Source organism: Chiloscyllium plagiosum, chromosome 5, assembly GCF_004010195.1.
Source record: "Chiloscyllium plagiosum isolate BGI_BamShark_2017 chromosome 5, ASM401019v2, whole genome shotgun sequence".
NCBI lineage: Eukaryota > Metazoa > Chordata > Chondrichthyes > Orectolobiformes > Hemiscylliidae > Chiloscyllium > Chiloscyllium plagiosum.
Genome location: NC_057714.1, coordinates 18648321 through 18674355, shown reverse-complemented (window position 1 = coordinate 18674355; position 26035 = coordinate 18648321). Strand labels below are relative to the sequence as shown.

The following is a 26035-nucleotide window of genomic DNA, read 5'->3' as shown; positions in this document are numbered from 1 at the left end:
TTGTAATCTATGCTACTTTCTCCCCACCCCCACCCTCCTCTAGCTTATCTCTCCACGCTTCAGGCACACTGCCTTTATTCCTGATGAAAGGCTTTTGCCCGAAATGTCGATTTCGCTGCTCCTTGGATGCTGCCTGAACTGCTGTGCTTTTCCAGCACCACTAATCCAGAATCTGGTTTCCAGCATCTGCAGTCATTGTTTTTACCTCCTTGGTACCAGAAACCTTGTCAGTGCTACATTCCCCCTTAGAGTCCATCACTGTCTACATTTTCTAAAACAGCATACTTGTTTGCAATGGGTTAGCCACAAGGAACTCCTGCATTACATGCCTAACCCTCCAATCTTTTCTAGAGGCAATCCATCTACCTGACTGTAACTAGTTTTTCTACCTTCCTGAAACTGCCATTCATCATACCCCCTAGCTCCTGTAAATTCCTCATTGTCTCTAAATGCTATTCCAACCTATTCCAAGCAAACACACTTCCTGCATAATCATCAGGTTTGAAATTTCCTCTGATTCAATTTTTGAACCTGAGTTTCTCTGAGGATTTTGAAGTTCCATATTTGAAAGGATCAGGCAAAATTTTACAATCAGGAGCCAGACCCTCTGATTGTGTTGAAATACAGCACAAGGATCAAGCTTCCTAAATTTAGCTATGGTCAACATATGGCTTCACTTCCACTGTAAAACAGTACAGTTTAATGCAAATTATAAAATTGAAATCTTCAAGAGATGGCTCAGAGAAAAAAATCCAGCAACTAACTTTAAATGCATATAATCAAGAGCAACCAATGTCAGAAATAACTGCATAAATTTCCAAATACGCAAGGCCTTGCAATACTGGATTCAATCAAGACAACAATAAAGACATAACTTTATTTAGTATGGGAACAATTGGAGGAAGTTTGACTAGCTGCTAAACTCTTGACAGCCAACAGGTGAAGCAGGAGACCAGAAAGCAACTTATGCTCCATTCAAGAGTCAAATATGACAAATCTACTTCTCCTGAGTGTTTTTGAAAGTCTCTTAATCCATCTTCAATGCCTTTCAATGGTGTACACTTAACTTATAAAATTAATACAGCACATTATTTAATGGAGAAAGGTCTGAAAAAGGAACTCAATATTCCTATTTGATGTAGCTTAATAAAAGTAATTGCAACCACAGTTTAAACATACTGAATACAAGGGGCTTTCCTGCAGGCTTGAAACATTCGTTTCAGCTTTATAGAACATTGCATCTAACTAACTTAACACTGAACTCTTCTGTTTACACAAATGAAACAGCTAAAGAATTGAACATACACCGTGTTTACGACCCAATTTATATTTCTTTTTTTTCTAATATTACCAGCCTGCAACCTACACAATGAAGAAAGTCTTAAGTAAATTCTCATGTATCATATTTTGAAATTAACTAAATTACCCAGAAAGTAGCAAGTTAGGAATACTAAGAAAGTTTGTGGTCTGACTCTTCTACTGTGTTGAAAATGTGTTGCTGGAAAAGCGCAGCAGGTCAGGCAGCATCCAAGGAACAGGAAAATCGACGTTTCGGGCATAAGCCCTTCTTCTCCTGTTCCTTGGATGCTGCCTGACCTGCTGCGCTTTTCCAGCAACACATTTTCAGCTCTGATCTCCAGCATCTGCAATCCTCATTTTCTCCTCTTCTACTATGTTGCAAAGAATTTCTTTTCAACTGAAAACGTCTTTGCTCAACTACTGTAAACAGATACAGGTGAACAATATATTGAGGTGGAATACATCAGAACAATAATGCTGTTTTGAAGAATGAACTTTCATGTTGCCAAATATATATAAATAGTTGAGAGTTGCACAAATGCTATATAACATCTTGGAACTATGTTTTTAAAATACGTCAACTCTGATTTGTTATCTCACACAATATATTCTGAGATTCCACAAACGTACAATGTAGAAGCTTAAAGATTCTTATTTAAACAGTTTGCCCTTTTTCAAGCAACCAGCAGCCAACATTCTAATGCTCCTTGAGTAAAACGTATCTCAAACTCGAGGCTTAATGCAGATCAATCAAATCGTATGTGGTCTTCCTTACACATACTGAACAAAACATTTATGCACATTTACAAAAGTAAATTTTATAATTGAGAACTCAGTGCAGGATTACTGGAAACAAGATATTTAATACAAAATATAAAACTGCCATAAGGTGCTTCAAGAGGATAAATGGAGCAGGAAATAAGATCCTATGGGCTACTTATGATGGGATGGTTAATATCCTGCACAGAAATATGCATATTGTAAGTTTTTTAGATTACTTAGAGTGTGGAAACAGGCCCTTCAGCCCATCAAGCCCACACCGACCTTCCGAAGAGCAACCAGCCCATTCCCCTACATTTACCCCTTCACCTAACACTACAAGCAATTTAGCATGGCCAATTCACCTAACCTGCAAATCTTTTGGACTGTGGGAGGAAACCGGAAGAAACCTACGCAGACACGGAGAATGTGCAAATTCCACACAGACAGTTGCCTGAGGCGGGAATTGAACCTAAGTCTTTGGCGCTGTGAGGCAGCAGTGCTAACCACTGTGCCGCCCACAGTTCTTATTGGTGGGTAAAATTTCATGGATTTACTGTAGTTGCAAAGACTACAGCTGAAGCAGCTGGAAATTCTAACAACAAAGGTGGTTTGGAGATAGGGAGAGGCACAGAAAATAATGCGCTGGGAACTTGCAAGAGACCAAGTGCTACATAAAGTTCTAGGGCAGGATAAGCATAACCAAACAAGTGAAAATAGAAGAAATTTCTGAATTCTAAATACAAAATATAATGATAAAATACATATCTGAAAAAGATATTAGCATAACTAGGAAATAAAACATAAGAACTGCTCAAAATCTGAAATAAAAACAGAAGTTGGTCTAAATGCACTGCACCTTAAATTAGAATCCACTGGCCCTTCCAGTGTGACTCTCATTCCAGAATGATAACAATATAATTTGAACCCTAAATTACAATGACCAAATAAAAGGGTTGAAAATAATATAGGAGTTAAACAATAAGTATTAAAACAATTGCCAGAAAACAACATCGAGAGGGTTATGTCTACAAATATTTAACTGATAGTTGCAGGTAAAGAATAAAAAAGTTGCTTGCATAGAGCAATGAGAGAGATAAAAGTCATTATTTTCTATTCATATGAATGCAAATTTATACAAAAAAAAATTATAACCTTGCATGAGTCACTGAAGAAGCCACATTTGAAATAGTCAAAAGAACATAGTTTTCTTTGAAGAGTGTTACAAATGGAAGGCTCTGACAATGAAGTATCAGAACTATCCGGAAACAACACGATTGTTTTAATAGGATTTGTTAAATGTTGATGAAAATTATTTGACATCAACAATTAAGGCAGAGTTATAAGTTAAAGGTGAATGTTCTGATCAACCTGAAACATTAATTGTGACTTTCTGTCTCCACGGATGCTGATTCACGAAGTGAGCATTTCAGATATTTTCTGTTTTTAGGTTCCAGGTGGTTTTGTGTTGTGATGAAGGGTAGACAGCTAAAATTGAATTAGGAAAACCAATGCATCAACTTCAGCAAATACCATAAACTCTATATTCTCACCTGGCAACTGTCTCACAGGCTGAATCAGCTTTTTCTGATTCAAGGATCCTTTCTGACCCAGGCTAAGCTTTTGAACCCATGACATTTTGTAGCACCGAGGCATCATTTCAGTTTACTAACAATAAAACCTTCATTCCAAAGGCAATCTCTTTACTCTTATGACATCAGACTCAACTTTTCCAGGGATTTCCTGGGCAGTTATCAACGTTCACCTTATTTAACATTTCGCTCATTCAAAGCTCCATTTTCTTACTCGACATCGTACATGGCTCAGATCCTTTCACTGACAGACTGGCTTCCTGTTCCCCACCGCCTCAAATTTAAAAATTCCCATCCTCAGGTTAGACTCATTCCTCATTCTAAATTCTCCTTCTTATTCATGGTCTATTGCTGTAGCCCATCTCATATTCTTGCTCCCTTGTCCAATTTGATGCCTCTGCCTTCAGCTTCCTAGATCTCCCTTCCTAAATCTTTCCTCGCTACTCCATTTCCTCCTGTAAAAACATGCTTATAGTTATTTCTCATGACCATTCCTAACATACAAAAGCAATCTGATTTTATTCTTGTTGCAACTGACAAACATCACTCTGTAGAGATTGCATACATCATGTAAAATAATGATTGCATAAAAATAAAAATATATATTTGGGTCAGCATACTAAATTCAGTATTTTGGTATTTCATCACTGTCATCAATTTATATATGTTAAGTTTATTGTGGACTTGCGCACAAGTTTTTTTAATAATTAGCTGTAAGTGCTTTACACTTGCATATATTAATAAGATGGCAAGATTAATAATTACGTGAACCATATTTAATGAAATTAGTTCTCTATAATTAGAAAACATACACTTCAACTACCTTCACTGCATGATATGTTTCATGAAGGTTACAAAATCCTTTCCTGACAACTAGTCTGTCTGCCTGAAAAATCATCAGAAGCTTTTTGTATTTCAGCAGTATAGATTAAATAAAATTCTTTACTGAAATCAACAACTTTCAACAAGGCCACCTTTCTGATTTGATATTAGAAATGGCAACAATTCATTACAAAAATTTTCATCCAGATATTCCATCCTCACTTTTGACAGGGCTTTAAAAATAAATTCAAATTAGGCCATCATAATATGCTTCTGCAGATCAAATTAAAAATTACTCAAGTAAGTGCAACTATAAAAATATGTTGAAATTAAGCCTCAAATAAATGTTCACTTCTATTTCATTCTTCTTTCAAATATGCTGCATTACTCAAAAACAAAAGCAAAGTTTATGGTTAATTTCTTGCATAAGCTCTAGTTGCAATATCAATTTAAAATTGGAGAATCCAAATTCAAAGATTAATAAAAAAGGTAAGTATACCATATTTAGGTGAGTGGAAGTGAAAGTGAAGCCAATTTGTTTTCCTTCTATCAATCACAGTCTTGGGACTAGATTGGGTTGGGATAGCTGGTCGGCATGGATGGGTTGGACCGAAGGGTCTGTTTCCATGCTGTACATCTCTATGACTCTATAATTTACAAATATTTGGTTTTCAATCCTTGTAGGGAACAAAATCTTCAGTATACAAATTGCACTTGAAACATAAAACATTTATAATTATGGAAAGTATTATTCTAGTGCACAGAATGACAGTGCATTTATTGTAGCATTTACACATACACGAAAGTTTCTGAATTTCAAAAAAAAACTTGCAAAAGACTTAACAGCAACAAAATCCCCATCTGTAAGTCATTTGCTGCAACATATCATGCTACAGCTGCTTGCAATCTTACATTATCACTCAAAAAGATCAAGTTGTCACTATTCTCTTTAAATTTCCCATTTGTATAATGTCTTGCACTAAATAAAGTTCAGGGACATATATGTTGATAAAAATATTTATGTTTTTACTCATGGCTCATGTTTTGATGGAAAGCGAATCAAGAGCTCTGAAGGGGAAAAGGGGATCTCATAAAACAGTTACCTGTTCATCTTTAAACTTCATACATGGATACTTATTTCAGAATAAATAAATTCAGTGCTTTCATCATACCTTGGAATATTAGCTAAATAGGAGATAAGCCGCCTAAGATCTTCTTGTCTTATTCTGTCATGGTTGCTACGTGCTGGAAATGTCAAGACGGGACCTCCACGCTTATCTCGTCCACCTAAGAAAAGAAATCAGAGGACAATTAAAGACAAGCAAATAATGACAAGTCTTCTCTGAAATGCAATCTTATAATGAGTTGATATAGAAGTAAATTGGTCTCTAAACTACAGGATACATAGGGCACAAGAAAACAGTAAATACTAATTACATTCAGTATAATTGAAGTGGAAAGTGCTGGTCTTGTGGTAATATAGAATCCGAAGCCAATGTTCTGGGTATGTGGGTTCAAATCCCACCAGGGCAGATAGTGAATTTTGCACTTAATAAAATTATATTTTAAAGTAATAAATATTGACCATGTAATCAATGTTCATTGTTGCAAAATCACAGCTGGTTCAGTAATGTCCTTCAGGGAAGGTAATCTGCCCTTCTTAACTGGTCTGGCCTACATGTGACTCCAGATTCAGAGAAATGTGGTTGACTCTTAACTGACCTTTGTAGAATTAGGGATGGGCATAAATGCTGGCCTAGCCAACACAGTGAATAAATGAATTAATAAAAATATCTATAACTTTAACAGCCACATCCTCCTGAGATGGCCAATGGGTGAAGACTCGGACAAATGCACTCGCCAACATTCCTTCTATCCTTTGTGAACTTGAGTTCATCCCAAATTCTGTTACATTCCGTGTCTTAGTGCATACTAAGTTCTGCACTCAAACATCCTTGACTGGCTCCTGGTCAAGCAGTGTTTTCATTCTGAAAGCCTTACCTATGTTTTCACATTCCTTCATGGTCTTTCCCCTTCATTATTTCAGTAATCCTCTCCAGCCCAATAACCTCCAAGGGATTTGCATTCATCTGGCTAGGTGTTTAATCAGGCAAGAAGTAAGTTCTTAATTCCCTTCCTACAGCTCTCTGCCTCTGTCCCTGCCTTCCTCGATTAAGACATTCCTTAAAATATACCTCTTTGAGCAAGCTTTCAGTCATGTGATCATGCTTCAGTGTTATGTTTTGCTTATAACATGTCTGTGAATCTTAAGGAGGCTGTGCATCAGCACGTTAATCCCCTTGAATGAAGTTTCTCAGCAATTACTTGTCCACACAGTTTGGCGGGAATGTTGCATGGACATTCCTGTTGCCCCCTCCAAACTAAGTACCTGACATCTGAACACGTCACTCCTCACAAAATTGTTGTGAAGGTCAACAACATGCCAATCTTAAAAAGGGGTGATCCAACATTCCGTATCATCAAATCTATCTTAAGTGAAAATTGCTCATTACATGTGTGCATTCAGTCTCGTGATGTGATAGCTACCACAATGAGCTTTTCCTTCCTTTAACCAAATCCTCAAGTACAGAGGAATCTTAATTATCCGGCATTCAATTAAACGAATTTCAGATTATCCGAACAAGATCGTAAGGTTCCAATGCTTGGATAACTATGTTACCTGGTATTCGACTAATCAAACAAAATACTCACCCTGCCCATGTCCTTCGGATAATCGAGGTTCCTCTCTACATGGGTTCCAACTCAGCCAGGTCAAACTTATCAGCTTCTCTATTTCTTTCTCTAAAAATGTTACCTGACATACTGAGTATTGTGATAAAAAATATACACCATAATCATTTGGATTGTAGGACTTTTAAAATAGAGGCAGATGTGTGGTTTTAATTCTGTGAAAGTAACTTCTCTTTTTAAAATGAGTCAGAACATAATTTTGAACAGTGAACTAGAAACATTGTTTCCAGGAAGACTAGTGATTCAGTCCAATGTCTAGTAGGGCACATGTACGGTTTATGTAGGGCGGCACAGTGGCTTAGCAGTTAGAACTGCAGCCTCACAATGGCAGGGACCCGGATTCAATTCCAACTTCAGACAACCGTCTGTGTGGAGTTTGCACATTCTCCCAGTGTCTGCATGGGTTTCCTCTGGGTGCTCTGATTTCCTCCCACAGTCCAAAGATGCGCAGGTTAGGTGAATTGGCCATGCTAAATTGCCCATTGTATTAGGTGCATTAGTAGGAGGGAAATGCATCTGGGTGGGTTCCTCTTCAGAGAGTCGTGTGCACTTATTGGGCCAAATGGCCAACTGTAGGAAATATAATCTAATGGAGGTAATGCCTAATGCTGAGTATATGAGAAATAAAGAAAACAGGCCAAATGGCTATAAGTCAAGTCTTTGACTTAAATTCAAAAGAATCAGGTGGTCAGTTCAGAAGGCAGAAGTCTCATCCTAAGGAGAATCCTGTTTTTTCAGGGAAATAACCACCCTGGCTGAAGTAGTGAAACTTCCATGCGAGGAAAGTTTGCTTAGAAGTCTTCATGTTGTTAGAACTGAAAAGAGCTTTAGAACATCAGATCTGAAAAACGTTCAAAAGGAAGTTGTAAAAATATTTTAGCAGCTCAAAATAAAAAGCTGAGAAGAGCCAGTTAGGTAAAAAACAACACAATTTAAATAAGGATGATATTTCTGATTGAGAAACTGTAAAAGATGTTTGGAAACAGGTGGAAATTTTGTTTTGTGATTTATGTTAAGATCTTTCTAAACTATCGAACTGTAGCAGAACTTTGTTTTGATTTGTGATACAAAATCTGATTAATTTAATAGTCAATTTTATGTTATTGCAAATGATATCTTAAGACATAATTTTATTCGATCAAAATAGACCAATTTAAATGGTCTCTGTAAAGTACTGGGGTAAAAAGCAATTAAGAAAAAGCTATAATTACTTAAATCTGCATATATCATAGAATCATCCAATCGCTGCAGTGCCAAATAGAGGCTCCTCAGCCCATCAAGTCTGCATCAACCCTCTAAATAGCATCCCACCCTGGCCCCTTCACCCTATATCCCCATATTAACCACGGATAATCCTTCTAGCCTGCACATTCTTGGACACGATAGGGCAATTTAGCATGGCCAATCCACCTAATCTGCACATCTTTAGACTGTCGGAGGAAACCGATGTACACAGAACAAACTCACACAGTCACCCAAGGCTGGAATCGACATATGTGGACAAATCAAATCAGTAACAACAACATACAGGAGAAATTCATGGAGTGTATATAGGATCATTACTTCCAGGAACCAACTAGGGAGCTGGCCACCCTAGATTTAGGTATGCTGTAATCAGAAAGGAATGACTGACAATTGCTGTGAGGGACCCACTGGGGAAGAGTGACCATAATATGATATTACTCTTCATCTTACTGAAGAAATCGGAGTTAATTCTGAGAATAGATTCCTGAATCTAAATTAAGAAAACTATTAAGAGTATAAGGTGCGAGCTGGCTATGATAACTTGGGAACATTACTTAAAGAGATGACGGTGGATAGACAAATGACAAATAATTAAACAGCACATGGACAAACTACAACAACTGTTCTTCTGGCACAAAAAGGAAACAGGAAAAGGGGGCTGAGGCATTGCTAACAGATTAGATTACATTACAGTGTGGAAACAGACCCTTCGGCCCAACAAGTCCACACCGACCCGCCGAAGCGAAACCCACCCATACATTTACCCCTTACCTAACACTACGGGCAATTTAGCATGGCCAATTCACCTGACCCTGCACATCTTTGGACTGTGGGAGGAAACCGGAGCACCCGGAGGAAACCCACGCAGACACGTGCAAACTCCACACAGTCAGTCGCCTGAGGTGGGAATAGAACCCAGGTCTCTGGCGCTGTGAGGCAGCAGTGCTAACCACTGTGCCACCGTGCCGCCCAGGGAAATGAAGATCCAAACTGACAAAAAAAGGGGCTGTTTAGACTTCAGCAAAGGAGGGCAAACGGATTGATAAACAGTTGGAAAATACAGTATGACAATAAGCTTGTAGGGAACATACAAAGTGATTGCAAAAGCTTCTGTAAAGTATGTGATGAGAAAAAGTTTGTGAAGATAAATGTAGGTCTGTTCCGGTTAGAAACAGGTAAGTTATACTGAGGAGGGAAAAAAAGCAGACGAATGAAGTACAGATTTTGGTTCTGTCTTTAGATTTGAGGATTAGCAAATAGTGTCCCAAGAATGTTGGGTAGCACAGAGGCTAGTGAGGGAGGAACAAAAAGAATGATATTGAGAAAATTGATGGAACTAAAGGCTGATAAATTCCCACGGCCCCAGATAAAATTACATCCCAGAGTACTTAAGGAACTGGCCCTAGAAATAGTGGATGCATTGGTGGTCATCTTCCAAAATTCTATAGACTTTGGAAGAGTTCTCTTGGATTGGAGTATAGCTAATGTAGCCCCTCCATTAAAAAAGGAGACAGAAACAGGCAATCATAGGCTGGTTAGTCTGGCATTGGTAGTGGGGAAATTCTAGAATCCATTTTGAAAGATTTAGTAACAGAGTACTTGGAAAACAGTGGCAGGGTCAGACAGAGACAGCATGGATTCACAAAAGGGAAATCATGCTTGACAAGTCTATTGAACTTTTTTAAGTATGTAACTAGTAGAGCTGATATTGAAAAGCCAGTGGACATGGTTTAGTTGTACTTTCAGAAGGCCTTTGATAAGGTCCCACATAAGAGCTTAACATGTAAAATTAAAATTAAATCCCCACATGAGATTGGGAGTCATGAAATTACATGAATACAGAACTGTTTGGTAGACAGGAAACAAATTAGAGGGGTAAATGATTCTTTTCTTAAGTGGCAGGCAGTGTTTGGTGGGAAATCAGGGATCAGTGCTTGGATTCCAGCAGGTATTCTCAATATTCATTAATGATTTATATGAGGGAACTAAGTTTAATATCTCCAAATCTGCAGACAATACAAAGTGTCGATGGATGGGAAGATGTAAGGACGATGCAGAGATGCTTCAGCGTGACTGGCACAAATTGAATGCACAGGCAAATTAAGCAATCATCTGTATAATCTGTAATCTGTGGGTCAGGAAGGCAGATTATCTGAAAAGCTATTGATTGAGAAACAGGAAAATGAAATGAGCTTTGGATGTCTTAGTAATACAGTTGCATGCAAGTTTTAGCAGGCAATGACGGCAGCAAATGGCATTTTGGACTTCACAGTGAGAGGATTTGAGTATAACAGCAAGGAACTTTTGCTGCAATTGTACAGGGCTTTGGTGAGACCAGCAGCATAATGTGTAGCCAAAAGAAAACATGCTGGAAAATCTCAGCAGGTCTGGCAGCATCTGTAAGGAAAGAAAAGAGCTGACGTTTCGGGTCTAACTGACCCTTAGTCAAAGCTAAACAAAAGGGAGAAATGGGGAGGTATTTATACTAGGCTGAGAGAAGTGAGTCATGGCTCCAGAAGCAAAGGTAGCAATAAAAAAATAATAAAAAAGGATAAATTAAATAAAATTACGGAGCAGAATGAAAACAGAGAGGTTGAGAGGGGATAATCATCTGAAGTTGTTGAATTCAATGTTGAGACCGGCAGGCTGTAATGTGCCTAGTCGGAAGATGAGATGCTGTTCCTCCAGTTTGCGTTGATCTTCACTGGAACATTGCAGCAAGCAATGTGGGCACAGGAACAGGATCGTGTGTTGAAGGTCCGGGACCTGATCGCGTACAGATTTTGTTTTAGCATAATGTTTAGTTTCATCTGAAGAGTGATGCTCTGGCTATGGAAGATGCACAATGAAGGTTACCAGACCAATTCCTGGAATGGCAGGATTGATGTAAAGACAGACTGGATTGCTTAAGACAATGTTCACTGGAATTGAGAAGAATGATGGGGGGGTGGGAGGAATCTCACAGAAGACTACTGTTTCAGGACTAGACAGAGTGAGCACATTGAGGATGTTAAAGTCATAGAGACCTACAGAACAGAAAAAGGTCCATCGGTCCAGGCCAATCAAAAACATCGACCTAATCCCATTTTCCAGCAATTGGCCCTGTAAGCCTTGGCATCGCAAGTGCACTTTGGAATATTTATTAAATGTTAGGAGGGCTTCTGTCTCTACCACACGTCTGGCAGAGAGTCCCAGGTTCACAACACCCTTTGTTGAAAAGGTTTTCCTCACATCTCCTCCAAACCTTCTGCCTCTCACTTAAATCTATGCCCCCAGTCAATGATCCCGAAAAAGTTTCTTCCTGCCTACCCTATCTATAAATCTCAAATTTTATACATCCAAATCATGTTCCCTCTCAATCTCCTCTGCTTTAAGGAAAACAACTCCAGACCGTCCAATTTTTCTTCATAACTGCAACTCTCTAGTCCAGGCAACATCCTGGTAAATCTCATCTGCTTCCACTCCAGTACTATCACATCCCTCCTATAATGTGGATTTCAGAACTGCACAAAATATTCTTGTTTTGGCCTCAGCAACAATTTATATAGTTCCAGCGTTGCTAATCTTTTTTTCCAAACTATATCCCTCTGCTAATAAAGGCAAATATACCATGTACTCTGTTAACTAATTTACCAAGCTGCCCTGATACCTTAAGGGACTGGTGTGCATGCACACCAAGTTTCCTCTGATCCACTGGTGCTTCTCAGGTTCTTATGCATCATGCATTTCAGTGCCTTGTTTGCAAATAAAATTTTACTTCTCAAGAGGTGCTACACATTTGCAGTAAAATCATCAACCCTATGAAAAAAGGAAGTGAATATTTGTTATTTATCACAAATAAACTAATTAAATTTGACACATGCGCAATGTTATTTTCAGAACCGTCAATCTTATTTGCCTGAATCAAACTAGGGATGTGGCACCATAACTTTGAACTGAATTATTCAACTAAAACGAACTTATATAAGCTTGTGTTACTCCAAGTGCAAACATAATTAGATTTTCTATTTGTGATTACCTCAGATAATTTTACCACAATTTATGACAAAGTTGTGAGATAATGTAGGTGCGAGTAATGTATCAAATTGTGCCTTTTGTTCAATGCTGTTTACGCTTTGAATAGGAGATTGATCTGTACAATTTGCTAGAACTGTAATTCAATATACAACACATTTGGATTGTCCAATGACTCTAGTCTGGTGAGAACCAAGTGTTTACCCCAAAGACCATTATTCTGAGAACAGCTACCTCTTTCATGTCTGCAGGAATACACTGAGAACTCTGGATTTTTTTTTCAAATATGATTAACTATAATCTCTTGCAAATCTGAAACAGTGTTTAAAAAATAGCTAGAACTGTTACTAGGAGTCATTTCTTTTCCACTAAAATTGAACTGGTGTGGACACAAAGTCAGGGAGTGACAAAAGGTTACAACATCTTTCCCATTATCTTTGGAATGCTTCAGGTAATCAGTTAGGTCAGTTGCCAAGGTGTGTACGGTGTGATGTAGAATGATAGCAAAGAAACAGGTTTAATCCCCATAGCAGCTGTGGGAGATCATGGAGGCCCGCCTCCTCATCTGGGCTAACACTTGCAAAGTAGTGACCTTCTACTTATGTGTAGCCAACTCTTTCTCTTTAAAAGGAATACCCATGGTGTTTGTGGACCACGGCTACTTATATGTAATTCCCTTGGGTAAATAAAAGCATGATACGATGCGATGTTGTCGTCAAGGATGTTTTTCACAGTTTAACATGCAACGCATTTCTTGAGTATAAATCTCACTATTCATTCTGCTATATCTGATGCTAATATTATTAGTAAATCCAAAAAGTGAAAAAAACTTCATCCACCAACTTCTTACAGACTGGAAATTTCTGTTGTTGGTCTCATATCTGCAAACTTTTTCTAAGAGTCTAACATTTGCAGTTTTCCAGTTTTTTTGACCTTTGTATTTACGTCTGATATTTAAAGTCAGAGAAAACTACTACAGATACTGGAATCAGTATTGAAAACAGGAAGTGCTGGAAATCACAGTAGGTCAGACAGCATCCATGGAGATAGAGCAAACTAATGTTTCAAGTCTAGATGAGTCCTCATCAGAGCACTTACGGAGAGCATTTTCTATTAAAAAGCTATTCCACAGAGTGAGTAGTTAGGATGTGGAATACATTGTTTAAGCTTGTGGTGGACACAAAAACATACAAAATAGGATCAGAAGTGGGTCATTAACATGGAACAGTACAGCACAGTACAGGCCCTTCAGATCAACCTAACCTACATACCCCTCAATTTACTGCCGTCCTTAAGCTTGTCCAACAGTTGCTCAAATGTCCTAATGTCTCTGCCTCTACTCCCACCTCTGGCAGTGCATTCTTCGCACCCACCTTCCTCCAATCACATTAAAATTATGACCCTTCATGACAGCCATTTCTGCCTTTGGACAGCATGGTGGCACAGTGGTTAGCACTGCTGCCGCACAGCGCCAGAGACCTGGGTTTCCTCCGGGTGCTCCGGTTTCCTCCCACAGTCCAAAGATGTGCAGGTCAGGTGAATTGGCCATCTAAATTGCCCGTGGTGTTAGGTAAATGTAGGGGAATGGGTGGGTTGCGCTTCGGCGGGTCGGTGTGGGCTTGTTGGGCCGAAGGGCCTGTTTCCACACTAAGTAATCTAATAAAAAAAAAGTCTCTGACTATCTATTCTATCTATGCTTCTCATTACCTTACACACCTCCATCGAGACACCTCTCTTCCTTCTTCTCTCCAGCGTGAAGAGCCCGAGCTCACTCAACCTCTCTTCATAAGACAAGCCCTCCAATCCAGGCAGCATCCTGGCAATTCTCCTCTGCACCCTCTCTAAAGCATCTACATCCTTCCTAAAATGAGGCGATCAAAACTGGACACAATATTCCAAGAGTGATCTAACCATGGTTTTATAGAGCTGCAGCAAAACCTCACAGACTTTAAACTCAATCCCCCTGTTAATGAATGCCAAAACACTAAGGAAAGTAAAGGGCCCCTTAAAGATCAGTAAAGCTGCCAATGTGTGGAATCCCAGGAGACGGAGGTGATACTAAACGAGTATTTTGCATTAGTGTTTACTGTAGGGAAGGGTATGGAAGCTAGAGAATTTGTGGAAATAAATAGTGACATCTTGAAAAATGCCCATATTAGAGGTGGTGGTGCATGACTTCTTAAGATGCATAAAGGGGAATAAATCCCTGGGACCTGATCAGGTGTACCCTAGAACTATGTGAGAAGCTAGAGAAGTGATTGCTAGGTTCCTTGCTGAGCTTTTTATATCATTGATAGCCACAGATGAGTTGCCGGAAGACTGAAGGTTGGCCGGTGTGGTGCCACTATTTAAGGAAGGTCATAATGAAAAGCCAGGAAACTATAGACCAAAGGACCTAACATCAGTGGTGGGCAAGTTGTTGGGTGAATCCTAAAGCATAGGATTTATACATATTTGGAAAGGCAAGGACTGATTAGGCATAATCAACATGGCTTTGAGCATAGGAAGTCCTGTCTCATTAATTTGATTGAGGTTTTTGAAAAAGTAACAATGAGGATTGATGAAGGCAGAGCAGTGGACATGTCACAGAGCCTCCATGCTGTACAGCATGGAAACAGACCCTTCGGTCCAACTCATCCATGCTAATTAGATATCATAAAATTAATCTACTCGTATTTGCCAGCATTTGGCCATATCCTTCTAAACTTTTCTATTCATTAACCCATCCTGACGCCTTTTGAACGTTGTGTGTGTACCAGCCTCCACCACTTCCTCCGGCAGTTCATTCCATACATGCACTGCCCTCTATGTGAAAAAGTTGTCCCTTATATCCCGTTTAAATCTTTCACATTCACATTAAACCTATGTCCTCTAGTTTTGGACTCACTCACCCCAGGGAAAACACCCCAGGGAAAACCTCTATAAAGCCATCCCTCAGTCTCCGATGCTCCAGAGAAAATAACCCAGGCTATTCAGCCTCTCCTTATAGCTCAAATCCTCCAACCCTGGCAACATCCTTGTAAATCTTTACTGAACCCTTTCAAGTTTCACAACATCATTCTTAGACCAGGGAGAACAGAATTGAACTCAGTATTCCTAAAGCAGCCTAACCAATGCCCTGTACAGCCGCAACTCCTATACCCAATACACTGACAAACAAAGGAAAGCCTACCAAATGCCTTCTTCACTATCTTATCTACCTGCAACTCCATTTTCAAGGAACCAAGAACCTACACTCCAAGGTCTCTTTATTCAGCAACACTCCCCAGGGACCTTAACATTAAGTGCATAATTCCTGCCATGCCTTTGCCTTTCCAAAATGCAGCACCTCACATTTGTCTGAATTAAACTCCATCTATCATTCCTCAGCCCATTGGCCCATCTGATCAAGATCTCATTGTACTGTGAGATAACCTTCTTCGCTATCCGCTACACATCCAATTTGGTGTCATCTGCAAACTTACTAACTATATCACCAATGTTCAGATCAGAATCAGTTATATAAATGACAAAAGGCAGTTCATCCAGCACTGACCTCTGTAGCACTCTGCTGGTGATAGGCCTCGAGTCTCAAAGGCAACCCTCCATCATCACCCACTGTCTCCTACATTAAACCCAGTTCTGTATGTAAATGGCTAGTTCTCCCTATATTCCATGTGATCTAACCTTACAAAGCAGTCTACCATGAGGTACTTTGTCGAACACCTTACTAAAGTCCATATAGATCATTCTGCCCTCATCATAGTCCTTGATTTACTTGCATTCACATTCTTGCATTCTAAATGTTAGAATGTCATGAACATCTCAAGCCTTGCTGTTTGCAAGCATTTTGTCAGAATGATCTAAAATCACAAAGAGAATGGAGATTTATCTCATTGATTGGTATATTCCATGACAAACAGGTGGTTTGCATTCAATAATACGATGTACAGTACCACATTTTCCTGTTTAAAAAGTCACTCCAATCAACGTTTTTAATGCAATCTCATCATTCTCCCTGTAATCAAGATTCAAATACAGCACCATTAAACAAATGGATGTGGATGTGAATTCTTTTAAAAAAAACTATAAAATTCAAGCCAGTTTGACTTACCTGAGAGGAATGCAACCTTCTCCTTGAGTATTGGCAGAACTTCCGTTGCCTTCATCTCATCATTTTTACGAAAACCTAAAAAAAATTAGAATAAACTTATTCAAATATAGTTTCCAAATATAAAATAAACAAAAGCAAATACTACAATTGGGATTATTTGTCAGTTAGGATGTGAATATTTAATAACTGTCAACGCTTACAGAAACAAGGTTAAAACAGTGCCACATCTCTAATAAGAGAGACAATTTTCCTGTCACAAACAAAAATTGTAGAAATCCAGAATAATACCATAACTAATACCCAGATTTTAGCCCATGACGTTTGACAGACGTTTCATGTTTCAATCATTTCATAGGACTATCGTCATTCACAATTCTGCAAGTTGCACTCTATATTCTGACAGGAAGGCCAAGATTTACTTTTCCCCAACAAAGCACCTATCTGCTAGTTTACAGAAATATTAAAAATCAATAAAACTAGTTCCTTCAGATATTTTAAAAAGAATGCAAAAAGTAAGGATTGGTTCTATAGCAAATGAGTCTAGGGAATTAGTAATGAAGCATAAAGAAATGGCAGACAAATTAAACAGATATCCTGCAACAGTCTCATTAGAGATGAAGTATGTATCATCGCGGGGAGAACTGAAGTTTATAATGGAAGAATATGAATGTTTGGGGCATGGTAAATTAGGTCGCATATTGAATCAAGAATTAAAATCAAGAATTGAAAGGGAGTGAAGAACTCAAGAAAAGTACAACTACCAGGGAAGATTTTTCGGGAGAATGAGGAGAGAAGAAGAGAGGAGCGAGCATTGCCGGGAGGTAAGTTTCCCACTTAAAAGGGACTTACCTCTAGTGCCAGGCTTCCATTTTTTCAGGAGCAGCGAGGAGAGAGGGAGAGAGACTGCTGGGAAGGTAAGTGCCTGCTTTAAAAACTTACCTCGTGAATAGGCGGAGTGTATGCTGAGCAGGAATGGACAGGGGACTGCTGAGTAAGTGAAGCAATATATTTGGGTGGTTGCAATACCTGAAACACTAGTTAGGTAGTGTCTCCCACCCATCCTCCTCCTCTAACCAAAATAAAAAGGTTCTGTGCGTCGGATTGGTAAGGTAACTAGTTTTTTTTTTATTATTTATTTTTCAATAGTCTGGGAATTTAGAATAGTAGGAATGGAGGTTAGGGCAATTGAATGTTCCTCCTGCAGAATGTGGGAGGTAAGGGTCACCACTAGTGTCCCTGCTGACTGCGTCTGTGGGAAGTGCACCCAACTCCAGCTCCTTGAAAACTGTGTTAGGGAGCTGGAGCTGGATGAACTTCGAATCATTCGGGAAGCGGAGGGGGTTATTGAGAGGAGTTACAGGGAGGTAGTCACACCTTAGGTACAAGAAAAAGGCAGATGGGTTACAGTCAGAAAACAAAAAAGGAACCGGCAGACAGTGCAGGGATCACCTGTGGCCGTTACCCTCAATAACTAGCATACCGTTTTGGATATTGTTGGGGGTGGCGAGGACTTACCAGAATCTGTCCCTGGTGCTCAGAAGGGAAGGGGTGACCAGTGCAGAGCATTAGTCATCAGGGACTCCACAGTTGGGGGAAATATAGGAGTTCTGTGGGAATGAGAGAGACTCACTTTTGGTGTGTTGCCTCCCAGGTGCCAAGGTTCGTGATGTCTCGGATCGTGTTTTCGGGATCCTTGAGGTGGAGGGGGAGCAGCCTAAAATTATGGTCCACATAGGCAATAACAACATAAGTAGGAAAAGGACGGGGATTTAAGGCAGAAATTCAGGGAGCTAGGGTGGAAGCTTGGAGCTAGAACAAACAGAGTTGTTATCTCTGGTTTGTTGCCCGTGCCACATGCTAGCGAGGCAAGGAATAGGAAGAGAGAAGACTTGATGAGGTTGTGTTCGCCGAGCTGGGAATTTGTGTTGCAGACGTTTCGTCCCCTGTCTAGGTGACATCCTCAGTGCTTGGGAGCCTCCTGTGATCTTTCCTCCGGCATTTAAAGTGGTTTGAATCTGCCGCTTCCGGTTGTCAGTTCCAGCTGTCCGCTGCAGTGATCGGTATATTGGGTCCAGGTTGATGATCTTATTGATTGAATCTGTGGATGAGTGCCATGCCTCTAGGAATTCCCTGGCTGTTCTCTGTTTGGTTTGTCCTATAATAGTAGTGTTGCCCCAGTCGAATTCATGTTGCTTGTCATCTGCGTGTGTTCACCAACTAGCCACGAAACAACACAACCAGCTATTCTTAATAGCCACACACGCAGATGACAAGCAACATGAATTCGACTGGGACAACACTGCTATTATAGGACAAGCCAAACAGAGAACAGCCAGGGAATTCCTAGAGGCATGGCACTCATCCACAGATTCAATCAATAAGCACATCGACCTGGACCCAATATACCGACCACTGCAGCGGACAGCTGGAACTGACAACCGGAAGTGCCGAAGGAAAGATCACAGAAGCGCCTCACATGAGGCTCCCAAGCACTGAGGATGTCACCTAGACAGGGGATGAAACGTCTGCAACACAAATTCCCAGCTCGGCAAACACAGCCACAACAACGAGCACCCGAGCTACAAATCTTCTCACAAACTTAGAAGGCTCGAACATGTGACTACAGGGATGGTGCAGGAGGGAGGGTTTCGGATACCTGGATAATTGGGGTCATTCTGGGGTAGGTAGGATCTCTACAAACAAGATGGTCTACACCTGAACCAGAGGGGAATCATTATCTGGGGCAGGGGGAGTATTTGTTAATCCTCTTCAGGAGAGTTTAAACCAATGCAGCGGGGGGGGGGGGGTGTTGGGAACCTAAATAGTAGTCCCAGTGTCAAGGAGGTGGAGAGTAGCAAGGTCAGAAATATGGTTTCAAGGTCACAAGAATACACCGGCAAGCAAGTTGGTTTGAAATTGTCTACTTCAACGCCAGGAGCATCCGAAATAAGGTGGGTAAACCTGCAGTATGGGTTAGTCCCTGGGACTTCGATGTTGTGGCCATTTTGGAGATATGGATGGAGATATGGATAGAGAAGGGACAGAAATGGTTGTTGCAGGTTCTGGGATTTAGATGTTTCAGCAAGAACAGAGAAGATGGTGAAAGAGGGGGAAGTGTGGCATTGTTAGTGAAGGACAGTATTACGGTGGCAGAAATGACGTTTGAGGACTCAAACTGAGGTAGTATGGGCTGAGGTTAGAAATGAGAAAGGAGAGGTGACCCTGTTGGGAGTTTTCTATAGGCCTCCAAATAGTTCCAGAGATGTAGAGGAAAGGATAAAAAAGAAAATTCAGGGTAGAAGCGAGAGTAACAAGATAGATGTCATGGGGGCTTTAACTTTCCAAATATTGACTGGAAATACTATAGCTTGAGTACTTCAGATGGGTCAGTTTTTGTCCAATGTGTGCAGGAGGCTTTCCTGAAACAGTATGTAGACAGGCCAACAAGGGGTGAGGCCACATTAGATTACCACTAGGTAATGGACCCGGCCAGGTATTCGATTTGGAGTAGGTAAGCACTTTGGTGACAGGGACCACAATTCGGTTATATTTACTTTAGCTATGGAAAGGGTTAGGTATATACTGCAGTGCAAGAGTTATAGCTGGGGGAAAGGCAATTATGATGCAATTCAGCAAGATTTAGGATGCATAGGATGGGGATGGAAACTGCAGGGGATGAGCACAATTGAAATGTGAAGCTTATTTGAGGAACAGCTACTGCATGCCCGAGATAAGCACGTACCTTTCAGGCAGGGAGGAAGTGGTCGAGTGAGGGAACTGTGGCTAAAGAAGTTAATTCTCTTGTCAAGAGGAAGAAGAAGGCTTATATCAGGATCAGACGTGAAGGCTCAGTTAGGGCGGTTGAGTTACAGGTTAGCCAGGAAAGACCTAAAGAGAGAACTAAGAAGAGCCAGAAGAGGACATGAGAAGTTATTGGCAGATAGGATCACGGAAACCCCTAAAGCTTTCTGTGGGTATATCTGGAATAAGAGAACGACTAGAGTAAGATTTGGGCCAATCAAGGACATTGGTAGGAAGTTGTGCATGAAGACAGAGGAGATAGGAGAAGCGCTAAATGGATATTTTCATGGGCATTCACACTGAAAAAAGACAATGTTGTCGGGGAGAATATTGAGATGCAGGTTACTGGACTAGTCGGGATTGAGGTTCACAAGGAGGAGGTGTTAGCAATTGTGAAAAGTGTGAAAATAGATAAATCCATTGGGCTGAATGGGATTTATTCTCGGATCTCTGGGAAGCCAGGGAGGAGACTGCAGAGCGTTTGGCTTTGATTTTTATGAGCTGAAAATGTGTTGCTGGAAAAGCGCAGCAGGTCAGGCAGCATCCAGGGAACAGGAGAATCGACGTTTCGGGCATAAGCCCTTCTTCAGGCTTATGGGAAGTTGACTTGCAGATGTTCCGTCCCTTGTTTAGGATAGATGGGCTTCAGATTAATTCCACAGATCGACACAACATCGAGGACCGAAGAGACTGTACTGCACTGCAATGTTCTATGCTCTCAGTGTAAAATCACACAACACCAGGTTATAGTCCACAAGTTTAATTGGAAGAACTAGCTTTCGGAGTGCAGCTCCTTCATTAAGTGGTTGAAGGAGCAGCGCTCTGAAAGCTAGTGCTTCCAATTAAACCTGTTGGACTATAACCTGGTGTTGTGTGATTTTACACTTTGTACACCCCAGTGGATGTATTATACTTGGATTTCCAGAAAGCCACTGATAAGTTAGCACATCAAAGACTACTGCAGAAAATCAAAGCTCATGGTGTTGAAACAAACATAGTGGCATGGATAGAAGTTTGGCTGGCTGACAGAAATCAGAGTAGGGATAGAGTCATAAGAGTGATATCGCACGCAAATAGTCGCTTCAATACAACCATTCCATACATAAAATCATCCCAAATGAAACTAGTGCCATCTGCCTGCTCCTGGTCCATATCTCTCCAAACCTTTCCTAATCATGTACTTATCTAAATGTCTTTTAAATGTTATGATTGTACCCACATGCACTACTTCCTCAAGAAATTCCTTCTACACACAAACCACCCTCTGTGTAAATAATTTGCCCCATGTCTTTTTTAAATCTCTCTCCTGTCATCTTAAAAAATGCCCTTTGTCTTGAAATCCCCCATCCATCTATCTGTACTCTATTTGTAATCCTCATTATTTTATGAACTTCTGGAAGATTACTGTCAACCTCCTACAATCCAGTGAAAGAATTCCCAGCCTATCTAGCCTTGCTTTATAACTCAAAACATTCGATAGCTGGCAACATCCTGCTAAATCTCTTCCAAACCAGTCCAGCTTAATATCATCCTTCAGATAACCAGGTGACAGATGAGGTCTCACCAATATCCTGTACAACTTCAACATAATTTCCCAACTCCTGTACTCCAAGTACTGAGCAATGAACAAGTATGCCAAAAGCATTTTTAACCACCCTGTCTGCATAAATGGGATGTCATGTCTAGTGTGTTACAGGGGTCAATGCTGAGGCCTCAACTCTTCACAACTGAGATAAATGATTTGGATGAAAGGTCATAACATATGGTAGCTAAGTTTGTTGATGGCACAAAAACAGGTAGGGAACTGACTTGTGAAGTGGACATAATGAGCCTACAAAGGAATATAGATTGATAAAGTGACTGGGCAAAGACACAGCAAATCGAGTGTGATATGACAAAGTGTAAAGCCAACCATTTGGGCTGAAAGAATCAAAAAGTAGATGACCTAAATTGTGAGAAACTGCAGAGTTCTGAGATGCTAAGAGATCTAGATGTCCTACTACATGAATCATAGAAGGCAAATATGCTGATACAGTAAGGAAGCGAACAGAATGCTGCATTTGACTGCAAGGGGGACTGAATGCAAGAGTAGGGAAATTATGCTTCAGTTCCACAAATCATCGGTGAAACCACATATGGAGAACTGTGTACAATACTGGTCAACATACTTATGGAAGGGGTTAATGTATCAGAACCAATTCAGAGAAGGTTTACTTGAAATGCATAGGTTACCTAATGAGGGAAAGGCTAGACATGTATCCTCTGGTAGAAGTCAGAAGTGTCAAAATTGAAATATTTAAGATCCAAAGAGGTCTTGACCAGGCAGATGTCAAAAGAATGTTTCCTCTTTAGCGAAATACTAAAATCCTGGAATCATAATTTAAAAAACAGAAGATTAACATTGTCTGAAGGTTGAGAGGCTTCTTCAAAAGGCAACAAATGCAGAATTTTTACATATTTATAAGGACGAAAAGTAAACAGATTCTTGTTTACAGGGGGATGAAAGATTATTGGACGTATTGGAGGATGTATAGCAGGGAAGAAATCAAGCAGAGAATTAGGAGAGCAAAAAGGGGCCATGAAATGACCTTGGCAAGTAGGGTTAAAGAGAATCCCAAGGCATTCCCTACATACATAGAAAACAAGAGGATAACTAGACAGAAGGTCGGACAACTCAAGGTTCAGGGAGGAAACTTGTGCTTGAAGACAGAGAATGTGGGCATGATCCTAAATGAATATTTTGTGTCGGTATTCACCCCAGAAGAAAGATATCAAGGATAGTGAGATTTGTGTGGGCATGCTAATATATGAGGACATTTTGAGATCAATAAAGAAGTGGCGTTGGGTCTTATGAAGAGCATTAAGGTGAATAAGTCTCCAGGGTCCAATGATCTCCATCACAGGTTATTGAAAGACGCAAAGGAGGAGATTGCTGGGGCCTTGACCAAGGTCTTTGTATCCTGGCTAGCCACTGGAGAGATCCCAAAGCAGTGGCGAGTACCTGATATTATTCCTCTGTTCAACAAGGGAAATAGGAACAATCCAAGAAACTACAGGCTGAGTCTCACCTGAGTGGTTGGAAAGCTATTGGAGATAATTCTTAGGCATGGGATTTATGTGCATTTGGAAAAACATGGCCTAATTAGGGATAGTCAGCATAGCTTTGTGTGGGGCAGTCGATGTCTTACTAACTTGATTGAATTTTTCAAGGAGATGACAAAGGTGAATGATGAGGGTACTGCTGTGGATGTTGTCTACTAGTAAGGCTTCCTACAAGGTGCCTCCACAAGGCTCATGCAGAAGATTAAGATACATGGGATCCACACCAGCTTTGACAACCTTCTATAACTCCACTAATCTTTGTATTATCTGCAAACTTACAAACCCACCCATCTACATTTGCATAGAAGTATTTATATATTTCACAAACAGCAGAGGTCTCAGTACAGATCCCTGTGGAACTCCACTAATCACGGACATCCAGCCTGAAAAATACCCTTCCACCACTACTCTCGGTCTTCTATAGGCAAGCCAAAAGGTATGCCCAAAACGTCGATTCTCCTGCTCCTTGGATGCTGCCTGACCTGTTGTGATTTTCCAGCACCACACTCTTGACTCTGATCTCCAGCATGTTCAGTCCTCACTTTGTCCCGGTCAGAATCTTTCTCCCAGAGTTGAACTTTCTAATACTCGGGGGCATGCATTTAAGGTGAGAGCGGTAAAGTTCAAAGGAGATGTGGGAGCAAGTTTTTTTTTTAAACACAGTGATAGGCTTGACTGCAACAAAAGCAGGCTTGACTGACCAGAAGACTAATTCCCTGTTCTACTTACAATTACATAGTCTAACAGCACGGAAACTGGCCCAAACTGGTCTATGCCAAACAAACTGTCCATCCACGCTAACCCCATTTCCCTGCACTTGGCCCATATCCTTCTAATCCTTTCCTATCCATGTATTTGTCCAAATGCATTTTAAATGCCGTTAATGTATCCTCCTTAAACACTTCTGCTGGCAGCTCATTCCAATGCATACCACCCTCTGTGTAAAAAAAAGTTGCCCCTCAGGTTCTATTTTATTCTTTTCTTTCTAACCTTCTAAACTGATGCCCTCTAGTCCTCGATTCCCCAACCCTGGGAAAAAGACTGAGTGCATTCAATCTATCCATGTCTCTCAAGAACTTAATCACCTTTATTGTGATACTAAAGAGTGAATTTGCTCTGCTGACCTGCAAGAAATTGAATGCCCCAGGAGTACGGTGGTGTGTCTTTGTCTTATAGGTGGAAAGTGGGAGGTTTACATTCCCATCCAGGGATGATTTACATTTTTATCCCTATTCAGAAATCACAAAGAACATTATAGTTGGAATTTGACTATTCCTCTATAGTTACAAAAAACATTTTCAACAGATTTGACCATTAAGGGGTGATTCGAATTACATTGTCTCTGGAGGTGAGGTGGTCACTGCATTGTATCTTGAGTGGCATGGCACTGAGGGAGTGGCTGAGGGGTGTCTTGTGAACATTACTAACTGTGATGTAAAGATTTTGTATAAGGAAGGACTGTTTCCTTTGTTCAGGGAGGGCTTTTGCCACGACCCCATAAGCCTTGCGAGGTGTGTGTTAAAGCTTCCTCCAGAGACACCCTTGGACATACCTCGCAAGCATGGCGAGGAGTGTTCAGAGTTTCTCCAAACCTTGTACTGTACTGTGCTTAATATGTTTGGTTGCTTGTTCACAGAAGTTGCGGTGTGTTGCAGTTGCATCAACTGCGTAAGAACCTCAGGAGAAAAATAACTTAACACTATGAGGTGCCCCCTCAGTCTCCTATACTCTAAAGAAAAAAGTCCTAGCTTGTCCAACCTCTCCCTATAACTCAGACCATTGAGTCCAGGCAACATCCTTGGAGATTTCTTCTGCACTCTTTCCAGTTTAATAATATTCTTCCTATAATAAGGTGACCAAACCTGAACATAATACTCCAAGTGCAGCCTCACTAAAGTCCTCTATAACAGCAACATAACTTCCCAACTTCTACATTCAATGCCCTGACTGATGAAGGCCAGTATGCCAAAAGCTTTGTTCACTGTCCTGTCTACCTGTGATTCCACTTTCAGAGAACTGTGCACCTGAACTCCAAGGTCCCTTCTTTCCACTACACTCCTTAAGGCCTTACCATTCACCATGAAACTCCTACCTTGATTTGACTTTCCAAAATGTAAGACCTCACACTTAAAGTCATTGAGTCATACAGATGTACAGCACAGAAACAGACCCTTCGGTCCAACTCTTCCATGTCGACCAGTATCCCAACCTAATCTAGTCCCATTCGCCAGCACTTGGCTCATAGCCCTCTAAACCCTTCCTATTAATATACTTATCCAGATGCCTTTTAAATGCTGTAATTGTGATCGCCTCCACCACTTCCTCTGGCAGCTTATTCCATACACACACCACCCTCAGCTTGAAAAGTTTGCCCTTTAGGTCCCTTTTAAATCTTTCTCCTCTCACCCTAAACCTATGCCCTCTAGTTCTAGACTTTCCAACCCCAGGGAAAATATTTTGTTTATTTATCCTATCATCATGCCCTTCATGATGTTGTAACCTCTGTGAGTTCACCCCTCAGCCTCTGACACTCCAGGACAGCCCCAGCCTTTTTATG

At 40.5% G+C, this 26035-nt stretch overlaps 1 protein-coding gene across 1 annotated transcript in view; it reads right to left on the bottom strand.

Moving 5' to 3' along the window:
* Nucleotides 1-26035, bottom strand: part of LOC122550233 (triple functional domain protein-like) — a 561659-nt gene that overhangs the window by 355467 nt on the left and 180157 nt on the right. The window contains exons 2-3 of the mRNA XM_043690993.1: nucleotides 16576-16650; nucleotides 5645-5759 (exon numbers count right to left, since the gene is read on the bottom strand). Coding sequence (XP_043546928.1) covers nucleotides 5645-5759; nucleotides 16576-16650 — 190 coding nt within the window. The remainder of the gene's footprint in view (nucleotides 1-5644; nucleotides 5760-16575; nucleotides 16651-26035) is intronic.